This window comes from Carcharodon carcharias, chromosome 18, assembly GCF_017639515.1.
Source record: "Carcharodon carcharias isolate sCarCar2 chromosome 18, sCarCar2.pri, whole genome shotgun sequence".
In the NCBI taxonomy this organism is placed as follows: domain Eukaryota; kingdom Metazoa; phylum Chordata; class Chondrichthyes; order Lamniformes; family Lamnidae; genus Carcharodon; species Carcharodon carcharias.
The window spans coordinates 40,983,818-41,000,450 of NC_054484.1; the positions used below are offsets into that span (position 1 = coordinate 40,983,818).

General features: G+C 43.2%; 1 protein-coding gene across 1 annotated transcript in view; it reads right to left on the bottom strand.

Annotated features, from left to right (window-relative positions):
- The window catches only part of ildr2 (immunoglobulin-like domain containing receptor 2), a 137,951-nt gene that overhangs the window by 60,660 nt on the left and 60,658 nt on the right, over positions 1-16,633 (bottom strand). The window contains exons 2-3 of the mRNA XM_041210879.1: positions 11,970-12,346; positions 6,498-6,617 (exon numbers count right to left, since the gene is read on the bottom strand). Of these exons, the coding sequence (XP_041066813.1) occupies positions 6,498-6,617; positions 11,970-12,346 (497 nt within the window). The remainder of the gene's footprint in view (positions 1-6,497; positions 6,618-11,969; positions 12,347-16,633) is intronic.

The window sequence follows — 16,633 nt, forward strand, 5'->3', positions numbered from 1 at the left end:
TGGGTTTACCTGTATGTTTTCTTACAGTAACCATTAGTCATATCGGGTGCAACTTTGAAACTCCAGGCAGTTTATGCCTGGAGCCAGAACAGCTTGGAAACAGGCAGAGAGAGAGAGAGAATCTGCTTTAAGCTGTAAAGGAGCTGTGGGTGCAGAGCAGAGGGCCATCAGAAATCAGGGGTACTTCTAAGTTTGAATTACTAAGCATGAGGCCCATGTTTGATCTGAGGTGACAACAATCGTGAGGTGCTTAAGGAGATTTGGAGGGTTGCTTAGCTGGGTGTTAGTGGAAGCACCCCAAGAAATCTTATACCTCGGAGAATAGCAGGAACATAATCAAAGTGAATTTCAGAGAGCTGTGGCACACCTGAGTTTGGTCCCAGGAGAAATTAAGGAACCCTCAAGATCCTGGAATGTATAGGGCGATTCTTGGGTGAAAATAAAAGTAGAATGGTGTGTTCTGTAGAGATTTTCGGAATAAGTGTTACAAAATATAGTGTAAAGTTAGTAGCACTTGCTTTGTTTAACTCCACTACAGTAAAAAATTTTTGATTAAAATGTGAAATCTTGCAGTGTAATTCCATCAGCTGAAAACTAGGAGTTCAAATTTCTTTTTAAAAGTTAATGGCCTCATAACAGGGGGACAACTGGTTTAGCTATTCATTGCCAGATCTAGCTTGACCATAAAAAGCACCATCAGACCCTGTTCTTGACTGCTAATACTGCTCATTAATCCAGGATCATCCTGGAAAACAAAAACTGTCTGACTTATTTTATGTACTGTAAACCGTCCTCTTAAACTCCTCTCCCACATCCCCTCCACCCTCACCTCCTACAAGTGTAAGGAGGTGTCACGGATGACACAAAGATTGGCCGGGTGGCTAGCAGTGAGGTTGAGTGTCTTGGGCTACAGTAAGATATAGACGGGATGGTCAAATGGGCAGATAAGTGGCAGATGGAATTTAACCCTGGAAAGTGTGAGGTGATATACTTTGGTAGGAGTAATTTGACAAGGATTTATTCAATGAACGGCATGACAATGATACTAGGAAATTCTGAGGAACATAGGGACCTTGGTGTGTGTGTCCATAGATCTCTGAAGGCAGAGGAGCATGTTAGTGGGGTGGTGAAAAAAGCATATGGGACACTTGCCTTTATCACTCAAGACATAGATTACAAAAGTAGGGAGGTCATGTTGGAGTTCTATAAAACCTTGGTGAGGCCACAGCTGGAGTACTGTGTGCAGTTCTGGTCGCCACATTATAGGAAGGATGTGATTGCACTAGAGGGGTTGCAGACGAAATTCACCAGGATGTTGCCTAAGATGAAACATTTAAGTTATGAAGAGAGGTTGGATAGACTTGGGTTGTTTTTGTTGGAGCAGAGAAGACTGAGGGGTGACCTGATCGAGGTGTACAAGATTATGAGGGGTATGGACAGGATGGATAGGGAGCAGCTGTTCCCTTTAGTTGAAGGGTCAATCACACAGGGACATAAGTTCAAGGTGAGGGGCAGGAGGTTTAGGGGGGATGTGAGGAAAAACATTTTTACCCAGAGGGTGGTGACGGTCTGGAATGCACTGCCTGGGAGGGTGTTGGAGGCAGATTGCCTCACATCCTTTTAAAAGTACCTGGATGAGCACTTGGCACGTCATAACATTCAAGGCCAAGTGCTGGTAAATGGGATTAGGTAGGTAGGTCAGATGTTTCTCACATGTTGGTGCAGACTCGATGGGCCGAAGGGCCTCTTTTGCACTGTGAGATTCTGTTATTCTTTGGATGATCTCAATCTTAGTGACAGTCAGCTGCCTCTGCCACTTTCTCCTTTCCATTGCCCCATGTATATTGTATAAATTAAGGTGTCCGCAGGTGGGTGGGGGAGGAGCACTCATTAGATAATTACTAGGGCATGTATAAAGAGACACTGCCTCCCCCTTACGATTGGAGCTTTGGCGTAGAGGCTATTGTATGCAGCAGTCCCATGCAATAAAAGGTTAAGATGGTTCCAGGACAGTGTTTTCTATGGCCTGGGAGTCAAAGTCCGTGTTCCACACATACATAAGACTGTGCGAGGTTGCAACCCTTTCTGGCTATTTGAAAGGGTTGCTCCTTTCATTGCACTTCAGCCCCAAGCTCCTGATCTTGGACCACGCAGTGTAGAGGTGAGGGGGGCAGAGATGGAGGAGGACCTCCTTGTAAGCCTGCTCCTGGACCTGGCCAAAGCGGCCATCAACAGGTCCAGGCAATGGGCAGCTGAGGAGGTCATCTGACCCAACTGTCTGCCCCTCTACGGCAGCTTTGTTTGTGGCCGAGTGGCCCTGGAAAGGGAGCATGCAGTGTCCGCTGGTACGCTAGAGGCCTCAAGCCGTCGGTGGGCACCACGGGGGCTTGGGTGCGTCAACACCCCCGGAAATGACATTTTGATTTGATTTTGTAAGTTTCCGTTCACATTTTTGTTTTAGTTACAGTGCCCCACCAGAGGCTGTCACCCTGCCCCCCACCGCCGATTTATCGATTTTAATAGTTCAATTTATTTATTTTGTTTTTCAAAAGAGTATGAAGAGACACTGCCCCTCCTTTATGATCGGAGATTTGGAGTGGAGGGCATTAGATGTAGCAGTCCCATGCAATAAAAGATTAAGGTGGTTCCAGGCCATCTGACTTTTCTGTGGCCTGGAAGTCTGAGTCTGTGTTCCATGCATGTATAGACTGTGTGAGGTTGCAACCCCTTTTTGATTGTTCGAAGGGGCTGCTTCTCAAATTTTGGTTGCACTTCAGCCCCACGCTCCTGATCTTTGACCAAGCAGTGCAGGGGGGGGGGGGGGGGGCGGGCCGGGCAGGATAGAGGACCTCCTGAGCCTGGGCCTGGCCAAGGTGGCCATTAACAGGTCCAGGTAGTGAGCAATTGAGGGGTCATTCCACCCAACTGTCTGCCTTTCTTCTGTGGTTATGTCCAAGCCCAGGTGTCCTTGAGAGGGAGCACGCAGTGTCCAGCAGTGCACTTGAGGCCTTCGCAACCAGTAGCATCACAGGGGCTGGAGTGCATTATCTCCCCCAACAATATAATTTTATTTAATTTGTTAAATTTCCTTTAAAGTTTTGTTTTTGCTTTACAAAGCTGTTTGTTAATTAGTTCACTCGTTAATTTGTTTAATTGATACATTTAAAAGTGTATAAAGAGACACTGCCTAGAAAGTCACTCAGTTCAAGGACAATTCAGGATGGGCAACAAATGCCGGCCTTACCAGCAACGCCCACATCCCATGAAAGAATTTTTTAAAATTCTGCACTTTGTATTTTTCCTGTTTGTCAGGATCTCTGCTTTTATCCCTGGGGAGGCCACATGCAGTGTTCACTGGTCTGCTTGAGGTCTTCCGTGACCAGTGGGCACCGCAGGGACTGGAGTGCAGTATCAGCCCCGTGAATGATATTTTAATTTAATTTGCAAAGTTTCTGTTAAAGTTTTTGATATTTGTTACTCTTTACGGCGTTGTCAACTAGTTTATTAGTTAATTTATTGTTTGCTCAAAAGAGCATAAAGGGACATTTCCGCATTGAGGGGTGTTCCATTAGTTAATTACTTGTTTATCTGATTTTACTCAAAAGTATAAAGAGACATTCCCCTTAAGAGATCATTCTTTCATTAAATTGATTGATTTGTTTGTTTGATTTACTCGAGTACAAAGAGTTACTACCTTTTAATTTAATAAGTTTCCTTTGAAGTTTTGTTTTAATTTACTGTTAAATTATAGTACCCCTTCAAAAGTGGTTCATCATTGATTTATTCATTGTCTATAGGTTTCTCAAAAGAGAGTATAAAGAGAACACTGCCCCTTTAAGGGGTGGTTCATTAGTTAGTTTATTTGATTTTATTCAAAGGAGTGTAATGAGACACTTCAAGTTTCCTCTGTAGTTTTAGTTTCCAATACAGCACTCCTTTAAGGGGTTGTTAATTAGTTAATTTGTTTATTTGTTTTTGGTTTACCCAGAGTATAAATAAACACTTATTAACACTGGAGGGGGGTTGTTATAGGGTCAGGAGCTATAAATTTGTAATGTTAATAGAGTTGTGAAAAAATCTAAAACTGAGTAAAGATTGACTTCTGGTCTCCTCCTTCACCAACTGGCTATTGGCAGTTAACTGTCAGGCATTTGTGCATTCTCCATGGCAACGCCGCTACCAATCAGAGTCATCTGACATAGGTATTTTCTTGTGAATTGTCCTGATGAGTGCAAGACTAAAAGCTTTGACAAAAGTCTCTTTTTTCAGCAATATTCTGTCCTAATTATTAAACTGATGGTTTCCCTTTCAATTTCTACAGTCATTCATAGTCTTCCTCCTCCTCCTTCAGGTATTATGCCCTAAAAAGGCATTGGTGACCATGGACTTCCATTGGAATGGTCCATGAATATGTCTGATGAAACACTGCAGTGGTTTGCTGTTGCCTTCTGCAGTATGACTGACCAGGAAACTTGCTCAGTCTTTTCACCATCAAGCATGTTGTAAGGATTTACAGGTTGATATCCAACCTGTTTGGCCATGTTATCAACATACCTTCCGTGGCCAACACATCCTTGAGTGGGACTTAAACCCAGAGCTTCTGGCCCAGAGGTAGAGATGCTATTCATTGTGCCACAAGACCTGCTATTCATTCACAATAAGAGCGATTAATCATGTATAAGTAACAGAACTGCAATCCACATTTGGGCTTTCATAAATATTAAACTGATTATCAAAATGTTCATTTGATCAGGTTAGTGTGACTTTATTTATACAAATGTAAATGCCATATGTCAGCAGGTCCAATATCCTCTTTTTAGTGCTCAGTCAATGCCAAGCCACCGTTGCGTCTGAGCACCAAAACGTTATGTTCCAATCAAGCACAGACATGATGCACAGTGGTATGTCAATGAGATTTAAATGAAGCATCTAAACTTCAGCTGTCATGCTATTTTTTCCACTGTGCCAAGGCCCTAGTTTTTGTGGTTAACACTCCTAAAATTTATGATCTTGGCAAATTATTTTACATTGAATATTTAAATCTTAAACATATTTGCCAGAATCATTCTCTATACAGTAACAATACACATTTTGTAACATACTTGTATATCTTAATATACTTGTATATAATGATAATTGATCCAGATTTGTGCTTCAAAATAACTTTTGACAAAGAATCTATATGCAAAACAACAACTTGCCCCCTCCTTCCAAGATACCAATAGTTAAAGTTCACATCAACAGGCCCTCCGTCAGTGAAGGAAATAGGTAAGGTCTGAAGTTACTAAAGCCAATGTTCAAGCTGGAAGGCTGCAGAGGGTCCAGGAGCAGGTGGAGATATTGGGCTGAATTATAAGAGGTGCCAGATTACCCCTGGCAAAAAACTTGTTGGCTGTTAATAGGCTGGAGACAGGATTTCTGCCCCTCAGGATCAGGAAGTCTTGTCTCAAGAAGGTACCGGCCAATCAGATGCCGACAGCTCTCCAGCATTTCAGAACAGAGGTGTGAGGTGTTGGATTGGGATTTGGGTTACAGTCTCGTCAGGTGCCAACTTGGCAGTTCCCAGTGAGGGTGGCTGGAGGGATCTGAGGTTCAAGAGGTCTATGCGGGGATATCATGGGGGAATAGGGGGTGGTAAAACTTACAGTATGCTCTCCGATAGGCCCAGGGGCAGGGAAAGCTGCTGGACTAGCTGCTTGGTGTGGACCTCTCCCACTGCTGATTATATCCCAGCGGGATGAGGACTTTAAGTAGGAATTTATTGGCTACATAAGGGCCTCAATTGGCCCACTGGTGGGTGGGCCACATAACGCCATCCCTGCCACTGGTATAATTGCAATGGAGGAAAGGGGTGGGATATTTCCTGCCTTCAAACCCACCAGCAGGGGAGCATTAAAATGCAACGTTCTTGAAACTTAGGCGGAGTTTGATTTGAACAGGGCATTTAATAGCTAGTGAAAGTGTAGGCAATCAACACAACTTCCTTTTTTTCCCTACTTTAGCCAAATAATTGACTAAAGTATGAAAAATGGGTAACTTGTAACTTCATAATTAGGGGAGGGGAATGGTATTAAACACGTGCACTTTAACTCTTCTAGCTTTAATATCCAGTTCTGAAAATTGCAGCTGTGCAATAATTGAACATTGACAATATAACAAAGTTAAAATAATTTATAAGGAGTACAAAAGTTAAAAATTAGATTGTATTAACCCGTAATAATTTAGTATTTTGACCATTTTTACAAATAATTCCTTTCCAAAGAACTGTTTTAATGGTCTATATCACCACACCTCTCTTGGCCACTTACCTCTTACTCTACTTAACAAGTCTAAACAATACAAAAAATAATTTGCATTGAAATAGAGTGATAGATAAATGTGTGTGCATATTTAGGCAAAAATCCTTTGGGGTTAATCCAGTTGACAATTGCTATTTATATTTGGCTATAATCACGTTTGCATGCACCTGCTTAAATATATTTATTATTTCTACTCACCCAACACAAGAAGTTCCATTCTTTGTTCACTGTTACCCACAATGTCATCTGGAGTGATAACAGAGCAGTAATAAGCCCCACTGTCTCCCCAGTATAATCTCCCAATCTGGAGATCTGCATCTGTAAAAGATCCAACAGTGGTATCTAATTGACCTGGACAACATCAGGGGCCAACCTTCAGTCTACAAACGTACAACATGTTATCATTAATGTCATTTTACTATCCGTATTTCTTACTTGTTGATGAAGAATTCCTGGTTAACATTCAGTGCAGTAGGATTACTGCAGATAGAGCAGCCAATTTAATAATGTCACAGATGGTGACAGACAGCTGTAGTCTATTATAATTTGCAATTCTCAGCAGATTGAAAAGCAGGATCATCTTTTTAAAATTTCAAATATGATACTCATTGTGAAAATGATTAACTTAACAGGGGGTGAAATTTATCTGGGATCATGGCACAAACCAAGTGCAGTCTAAAGCAGGCTGCTGATTTGTTATCGTCCATCCTATACTACTTCCCAGGATAAATTTTACTGCCAAAATTTCTGCTCCCAATTTTTGTAATGTAATATTATATTTAAATATGTTTTATATAACCTGGATATTACTTTAAGGCCACAAGTTGTAGAATTTGTCACTTGGTGACTGGACTTAGATTCTAGGTCACTGTTAGCTTATACAATGTACACTTGAAGCTTTTACACTTTTCTTTGTTGGACAAGTACAAACTGACCCGTGTGTTGGAGCCACAGGTATATTAATGAACACAGGAACGCTCATTCATTATATGTGTAGTCAGACCCTTTGATGAAGTTGTCAAGTATCATCAAGAATAAGATATACAGTAACATAACGATGGAGAGTTCAAATTGTGGTTATTCAAATCCCAAGCTTAAATGTTAAAGGGGCTGGCACCCATGTGAGAAAGCTTCTATAAGACTGCTGGCAACATGCCCATAAACCCACAGCTGAAACCAAGCAGATGCATATAAGCCTCTAGAAGTAAAATGTGTCCAGCTATTCCCAAAAGCCATCAGGGAATTGAACACTTACAATTCCAACCAGCACCACTACATGGCGAAGATATCAGATGAAATGCAGCCCAAACATTGGCCCTCCCCCTCAGGTTATACATCACCCAAGAGAAGAGGCTAAATATGCTCCCCTATTCCAGCAACGCAATTCTACCAATGTGAGGGAAGTAGAAATAATATAATTTTATCTCGCTCCTCCCACTATGCATGTGTGTTGCTGGTTTCTTTAGCTCCTGAAGTAGAATTGTTATTCTAAGTTAATCAGGTAATGCCCTCTCTCAGGGTTTAGCTTTGGCACTCAATCTGACTAACCAGTTTCCATCTGAATATGTGTCCAATATTTGAAACAGTAGAGGGGTACCGGAGATTTATATTATATTTGAACTATTTAGGTAAAAAACAAACACCTAAGGGACTAAATTTGACAGCCCCAGATATGAGTATGGGGACAGCATTGAGCGATTACCTCAGGCCTGTTCGATGTAATACAGGAACGTAGAAACTTTTGTGCTGCCTTCTCATTATGATTTCTGTGTGTAACCAGTGTTAACCACACTGTTCACTGACTGCACACATCATCCAGGAACTAATTCTTTAAGCCTAGCCTGTAGCTCTTAAAGGGCAAGGGCAATTTGCCTGTTGAGGTGCTGACATCATGACAAATTGTGCTGTGCAACAAAGAACAATGGCTGACCAGGGGAGAAAACACGTACCAAGGTTTTCTGATCAAAGCAGTGGCAAGGAGGATGGATGTCCTGTATCCGTAAGAGGCCCTTCAGACACAGGTAGCCGTGGAGGTCAGTGCTAGGAATGCAGCCCCAAGGATCCGGATGCAGTGTCGCAAGAAGTTCAATGACCTCACACAAATGGCTAAGGTCAGTGAATGCATCCTCAAAATGCCACATCCCACCAATAGCCTCAGAAACTGTTCAAAACACCATAAACCATCACTCCCTACCAACAATCACTCTCAGACAATCATAGCTCATACCTAACATCCACATGTTCCACTGCACCCTCACACACTTCACACTGCTAAAAGCCTCACAGCCACTTTGCACAGGTGTTACACACTGTCGCTATTCAGCCATGACAGCCACATCAACCAAACATATTGTAGGAGACTCATTGACATTCTTCACTCGCTATTACAAGTGAAGGTGGTGCACAACTAGAAACATTAGGAACCAGAGGGGAGAGGCATGCTTGGACATTAAATCCCACATGGAGGGGATGATGGTGGCTATTACTAAGGTTATGGCCAGTGGTAAGGCTAAATCCATTGAGGATGATGGTGTTCTCATACCTAATCCTCTTTCACATTTCCTGCTCATCCCTTAATCACTTCTGATTTACAAGCTGCAGATGGTGTAAGCATACACCAATTTAACCACCCTCCCCCCCAACCCTCAACTTCCCCTCACCACAACTTTATCCTTATGCCTTTATCTTTGCAGATACCCAAGAAGTGCAACCTTGCAGACAGAAGGAAGATCAAGAAGAGAGTAATGAAGAAGTAAAACTGTCACTTGATTCATAGTCATAGCCACAGTTCAGATACTGAAACTGTACATACCTTAGAGGATAGCATAGAGACAGGGTCTAAATGGAATGAAACACAGCTCATAAATCCACTACAGCTAGTGTAGGGGGCAATGATAGCACAGCTGCCAGGTCACCAGAGGGCAAACTCACGCACAAGTTCTGCTGCAGAGAACTCAGCTGAAGGGTTTGAAAGGCCAGGATATAGAAGAAAGTTGATTGAAGTGCACAATGAAATGCTTGGTACATTGGGAAACCTGCCATAAAGCCAGCAGTTAATATCAAGGAGCATGGCAGAGTCTGCTACCAACCTAACAGGTGGCTTTGCGCAGACTTTGGAGCCATCCATTCCAGTGTAGAAGCAGTGGCCAACTCCATCACCACAATTGTGAACCCAACCGCGATGCAACATCTGATGTCTCAGCTTCCATTGCAACACAAACGGCCCCACCAGAAATCTGGAGGTTGCAGTGGAAGCTCAGAATGAAATCATGCAAGTTCAGGCTGCTGCCTTCATGACCATGGATACCAAAGTTTAAAGGAGTTTTGTAGGATCTCACAGCAGTCCAGCTATCTGTCCTTCTACAGATTGTTAGGATTGCTGAGGCGCCATCTGGAGGTGTGGCAGCAGCTCCATGGAGCACGTGCCTGCTGTCCTCTCTCAGATGATAGCTCATGTGCATTCATCCCATCCACTCTGCCAGTGCCCTTGCTGTTACTCGTCAGCCAGCCAGCACAGGCTGTTGCTGTGCATGCTGAGCTGGTGCAGTCTGAAGTCAAACCTTCTATGCACAGATCTGTTCGCAGGTGTCCTCCCAGGCCATCTGCAGTCTCCTGCACTGAACAACAGTAACCTGACACCAACCATTGAGGTAGCACTTTGTAGGAGCAATAGGAAAAGTAACAGCACATGGAGGACAGGCACTAAGGGAATGCACAAGATAGATTAGTTTAACTTTGTGTGCAATAAGGCGTGATAGCATTTATAAATTTGTCTTGGAACGTTTATTTTGTGTTAGCTTTTATTTTTGCGTTGTAATGAGGATGATGTGATAGTCAGTGACAGAGGGAAGGTAAGGAGCGTGGGACTGTTGGTAAATGGGGAATGGGGATTGTGTTTGCTGGTATTGCACTTGAATTAGTTCTTCACATACAGCAAGAGCAGAAAGGGACTATTTACATTGCTGCCTCCTCCTCCTCCTCATACTCTTGTTCCTCAGCTTCTCACCAGGTAGGACCATTCCTTCATGACGTCAAGATAATTACAAATCTTAAAACTCACTCAGTCGTGTACTGCAGGACTCCTATAGACTGGTCCAGGCAGCAGAATCATTGTTTCAGGGACCAATGGTCCGCTCTGTCACATTTCTTGAGGCAGCATGGCTCTCATTGTATGCATGATGGGAAAGTGTGAACCAGAGTCAAGCGCCATGTTGTCAGTTGATAGCGCTTGCTTGCCTAGTAGTTACCCTTTGTTTTGCCATGGTGGCTGAAACACAGATGACACAGTGGATTGCCACAGGATGAAGGCCTCATGATTGTTGCCAGAATACTGAGTATTGACCCACATGGATGCACTGCCTATGGTCTCAGAGCAACTGAGGGAGGGAGTGGAATCTCTTTCTGTTCCGGTATAGGGTAGAGTTGACATGTGGCACCTGCAAAGTCATGTGCATGCAATGATACCATGTACTAAGTGGAAGCCTATAAACCATTGTGCTCCCTCCACCTGCTTCTAGCTGAAGCAGGGAATAAAATTAAGTCTTATCTTCTTTTTGAATGGAGAATTCAGTGAACTTCCTTATGCGACAATGGACTGTAAACTTTAAGACGTCAGAAATATCTCTAGTGCTAGCCTGAAAGGAGCGAGATACATACAAGATCATATGTCCCTATAGTGACTTCATAGCCACTGTTCTGCTCTGAGGTTCGGGTTTTGGCTGCAGCAGGCGGCAGATATCAGTGGTGACCTCCTTAGTAAAGCAACGTGTTTCAAACAATGTTTCTTCCTAAGGTTCAGGCAACAGAATTGTGCCGTAAGCAGTTATGGCCTCCTGTTAAAAGCCCTTTGTCCCCTCCTTCACCTTCCTCTTCCAGCAGCTTGTCCTGCTGTTATGGACCCTCTGTTCATTCTCCCAGTTCTGCTGTATTCCAAGCCAACTAGTGTAGACATGTATGGGAGCAAAGTGGTTTGTGCAGTAACCTTGAACTCAGCAAAAGTTGAACTCAGGAGCTGCCTCATCGCTCCCTGTAGGCTTCTGAAATTTGAAACTATTGTGAAAAAATGTGTAGAATTGTAGTGGCAGACAGAAGAAGTAAACCAGCACCTAACCTATGAGGAGTTAATGATCCCTTTAAATAGCATTGCTGGAGGGTTGTTCAGGCTGCTTAACATATATTCAGCTGTGTGAGGGTAAGAGAGGGCATTGGCTGGCACACGGAGCTGCAAAATAGCAGCACCGATGCATGCTGATTGAAATCATGATTGGCCTGATCTGTAGACTTCTGGCAGTAGTCTAACTACATGCACACAATGAACTTGGAGTGCTTTGCATCAGCTGCATTAACACTGCTGACACCATTTTAGATCCCAAATGGCAGTCATATTGCCCCAAAAAAAGTCACTACTAAACTCAGTTTCATCACTATCATAAGTGGTTCAGAATTGCATCAATTGTGTAAAATGGGGGCCCGCGCTTACGCAAGCTAGGAATTGCACCAGGGTCAACTTAAAATATAATGTATAATTGTTCTAATGTGTATAAAGTTAACTTGTTATTTAAATATCTTATGCAAATAATTATGCAAGGAAAAAAATTGAGTGACTGCAACATCCAGTTAAGTTACCAGCTTGTTCATAGAACTTATTTTGTTAGAAACAAAGATCCTTACTGTTGATGATGGTGATTTCCCGTCCTTTGTAGTATTCTCCTAAAGTGACTGCAGAGCCCTGACGGGAAGCCACAACTCGGACAGTGCGACTGTTATCTGCACAGTCTAGATATGGATCCCATGTAGGATTTTGTTCTTTCTGGCTGATGACGTGTGCGGCTGTGCTGTGGATGCTGAAGGCATCTCTAGTACGGTCCTTGCAGTATGACTTAAAGCGCCACTGCACCACAGGTTGTTGCGCAGATGTGGTGGAGTACTGACAATGAAGAACAACAGGCTGGAACAACATAGCTATCTTTTTGTATTCTGAAATGGTCACTTGAACACCAAGGGATATGCCTGTAAGTATAAAGAAAATTGATTTAGTATGAAAAAGACTTCAGTTTACTACAAAGGTGTATTATCTTAAGTTCAAATTTGGCCACATTTATGCTTCAAAATTTCATTCAACTTCAATGTGCTGTCATATTCCTATTACATTGCCACAGTGATAACTGATGTAACAAATACCATTACAGAACAAAAACAGAATTACCTGGAAAAACTCAGCAGGTCTGGCAGCATCGGCGGAGAAGAAAAGAGTTGACATTTCGAGTCCTCATGACCCTTCGACAGAACTTGAGTTCGAGTCCAAGAAAGAGTTGAAATATAAGCTGGTTTAAGGTGTGTGTGTGGGGGGCGGAGAGATAGAGAGACAGAGAGGTGGGGTGGGGGGGGGTGGGGGTCGGTGTGGTTGTAGGGACAAACAAGCGGTGATAGAAGCAGATCATCAAAAGATGTCAATGACAATAGTACAATAGAACACATAGGTGTTAAAGTTAAAGTTGGCGATATTATCTAAACGAATGTGCTAATTAAGAATGGATGGTAGGGCACTCAAGGTATAGCTCTGGTGGGGTTTTTTTTTAAAATAATGGAAATAGGTGGGAAAAGGAAAATCTTTATAATTTATTGGAAAAAAAAGGAAGGGGGAAACAGAAAGGGGGTGGGGATGGGGGAGGGAGCTCACGACCTAAAGTTGTTGAATTCAATATTCAGTCCGGAAGGCTGTAAAGTCCCTAGTCGGAAGATGAGGTGCTCTCGTCGGGACTTGGAAAAATTTATTAATTTTGCTTCCAATCTCCACCCCTCCATCATTTTCACATGGTCCATCTCTGACACTTCCCTTCCCTTCCTTGATCTCTCTGTCTCAATCTCTGGTGATAGACTGTCCACCAATATCCATTACAAACCCACCGACTCCCACAGCTATCTCGACTACAGCTCCTCACACCCCGCTTCCTGTAAGGACTCCATCCCATTCTCTCAGTTCCTTCGCCTCCGTCGCATCTGTTCTGATGATGCTACATTCAAAAACAGTTCCTCTGACATGTCCTCCTTCTTCCTTAACCGAGGTTTTCCACCCACGGTCGTTGACAGGGCCCTCAACCGTGTCCGGCCCATCTCCCGCGCATCCGCCCTCATGCCTTCTCCTCCCTCCCAGAAACATGATAGGGTCCCCCTTGTCCTTACTTATCACCCCACCAGCCTTCGCATTCAAAGGATCATCCTCCGCCATTTCCGTCAACTCCAGCATGATGCCACCACCAAACACATCTTCCCTTCACCCCCCTTATCGGCATTCCGTAGGGATCGCTCCCTCCGGGACACCCTGGTCCACTCCTCCATCACCCCCTACTCCTCAACCCCCTCCTATGGCACCACCCCATGCCCACGCAAAAGATGCAACACCTGCCCCTTCACTTCCTCTCTCCTCACCGTCCAAGGACCCAAACACTCCTTTCAAGTGAAGCAGCATTTCACTTGCATTTCCCCAACTTAGTCTACTGCATTCGTTGCTCCCAATGTGGCCTCCTCTACATTGGAGAGACCAAACGTAAACTGGGCGACCGCTTTGCAGAACACCTGCGGTCTGTCCACAAGAATGACCCAAACCTCCCTGTTGCTTGCCATTTTAACACTCCACCCTGCTCTCTTGCCCACATGTCTGTCCTTGGCTTGCTGCATTGTTCCAGTGAAGCCCAACGCAAACTGGAGGAACAACACCTCATCTTCCGACTAGGGACTTTACAGCCTTCCGGACTGAATATTGAATTCAACAACTTTAGGTCGTGAGCTCCCTCCCCCATCCCCACCCCCTTTCTGTTTCCCCCTTCCTTTTTTTTCCAATAAATTATAAAGATTTTCCTTTTCCCACCTATTTCCATTATTTAAAAAAAAAACCCCACCAGAGCTATACCTTGAGTGCCCTACCATCCATTCTTAATTAGCACATTCGTTTAGATAATATCGCCAACATTAACTTTAACACCTATGTGTTCTATTGTACTATTGTCGTTGACATCTTTTGATGATCTGCTTCTATCACCGCTTGTTTGTCCCTACAACCACACCCCCACTCCACTTCTCTCTCTCTCTCTCTATCTCTCCGCCCCCCCCAGACACACACCTTAAACCAGCTTATATTTCAACTCTTTCTTGGACTCGAACTCAAGTTCTGTCGAAGGGTCATGAGGACTCGAAACGTCAACTCATTTCTTCTCCGCCGATGCTGCCAGACCTGCTGAGTTTTTCCAAGTAATTCTGTTTTTGTTTTGGATTTCCAGCATCCGCAGTTTTTTTGTTTTTATAAATACCATTACAGGCTTGTTCTGAACAAAATTCCTCCCATGAAATGATATGATCCTCTATGAAAGGATTTATGCTGCACTGGTTTATAATCACACCCAAATATTCACAGGAAAACTCTTACTTGCTGTTATAAATTTAGTTCTACTGTAGATACCTTTTTGGGCTCGGTTGTGTCAGTTATTCCCATAAAGGAGAGGAGTGAATTTTAAAGTGCATCATCTCACACTGTCCTAATCAGAGGGTACGATGGCCTGGTGTGACTATAATACCTTGCTTGTGACCTGTACTGGCTATTAAAGTTTTTCACATATTCTCTCAATGTGATACACTGCCTGATAAAAATTAATAAGCTGCCTATGGAGCAACAGTTATGATCAGGTTCATTTCATTCAATTAGTATAAATTAACTACTTACGGTACAAAATAAAAACTCGCCCACAACAATGAGTTATTTTGAATTAAACAAGTTGTCTTCTAACTAACATTTCCAGGCTCTTTATCCCACTGCTTGCACTCAAAGTTTTAACTTTAACAAAACCTGACTGCCATCACAGCCTCCCGTCTCATGGATCCACGTTTCTGTTCCTCCTACTCCACAAAAACTTAACATGATTGGATTGTAAAGAAAAACAGTTTCATAAGCATAGACTACAGTAAGAATAGCATTCTTCATTTTGTTGGGGTAGGGTTACACTGAATGGTGCCGCTATTTTAAAGAGCCTGGAGTTTCTTCAGTGGGTGAAGGCAATATTGGTTGTCAAAATAAAACACTGGATAATTTTCTCTCCCTACAACTTGTGTCAGAGGAAGATCCATCACACAAGACATTAATAATTTTGCTGTATAAGTAATGGGGCAGCTAACAGCACCCACCATTATGAAAGTGTAACTTGGACAGCAACCTTGCACGTGCAGTTAATATGGAAATCAGATGCTGCATCTGAGTTGGCATGTTTCTCCAACAGCTAAACTATACTCGCAAGAGACACAGTATTGAAATACATAGAATGATGTGAAGTTGCTGTATCTTAATGATAGATAACCATTGAACATACCAGAGAAAGGTAGGGCTTGTCCATTCCAGTGCAAGTATTACTTTTCCAATGGCATGATAAATCTTAATTACTGTCAAACAACCGCACTGACATTGAAAATTAACTTTTACAAATGGGGAGTCTCATTTCTTCAGATTTGAATTATTGTTGGAAATTTAAATGATTTTTTAAAACATCTTTCTTTGTTTTATCCATCCCTTATCCCACATTTCCCTCTCCTTAATTTGCTTTCTGTACATGATTTGGCATTAAACTAAATATTCTAATTGACACTTCCTGGTTCAGACTCTGCACTCCTCATTAATGATTCATTAATCTGATTGTTTGAGGAGATACACAGTTGCTTGCCCTGTTCACCCAGGTCCCAAATCCACTGTAGAAGGCACTGCAATGAAATGGCTCTTTAATTCGCAGTAGGTTCCAGTGCACAATTACATAGGGCAGGATTTTCCCCCGTTGGGGGGGGAAGTTGAAGTGCGGGCGCGTGGAGGCGCGCCGCCATATTACATGGGCGGGCCAATTAAGGCCCGCCCAGCGTGACATCCGCACAGAAGCACTATGCGTTCCCTGTGTGGGTGGAGGGAATCCCTAAACCCAAGAGTGTGCTCTTTCGCGCATGCACACGGAAGAGTGCACTCATCTCCCTAAGGCTACATGCTGTCTCAGGGAGATCGTCTCTACTGTACAAATTATTAAAGACAAAAAAAAATCCCTGACATGTCCCCTCATGTGATACTGATTAACTTATCAAAAAACTTTAATTACATTTTTAAAAACCTACATGAAACCTCATCCTGCCTGTGGATGAGGTTTCATGCTTTTTCTAATGCCCGCCAGGGCTCCTGGCCTGCCCGCCAACCATAAGGTTGGACGGGCAGGTCCATTACTGCCTTAAATGACTCTGTCAATGGCCTCAATTGGCCATTGACAGGTCGGCGGATGCACAGCTGATTTTGCTGAGCCCCCGCCTACCTGAAA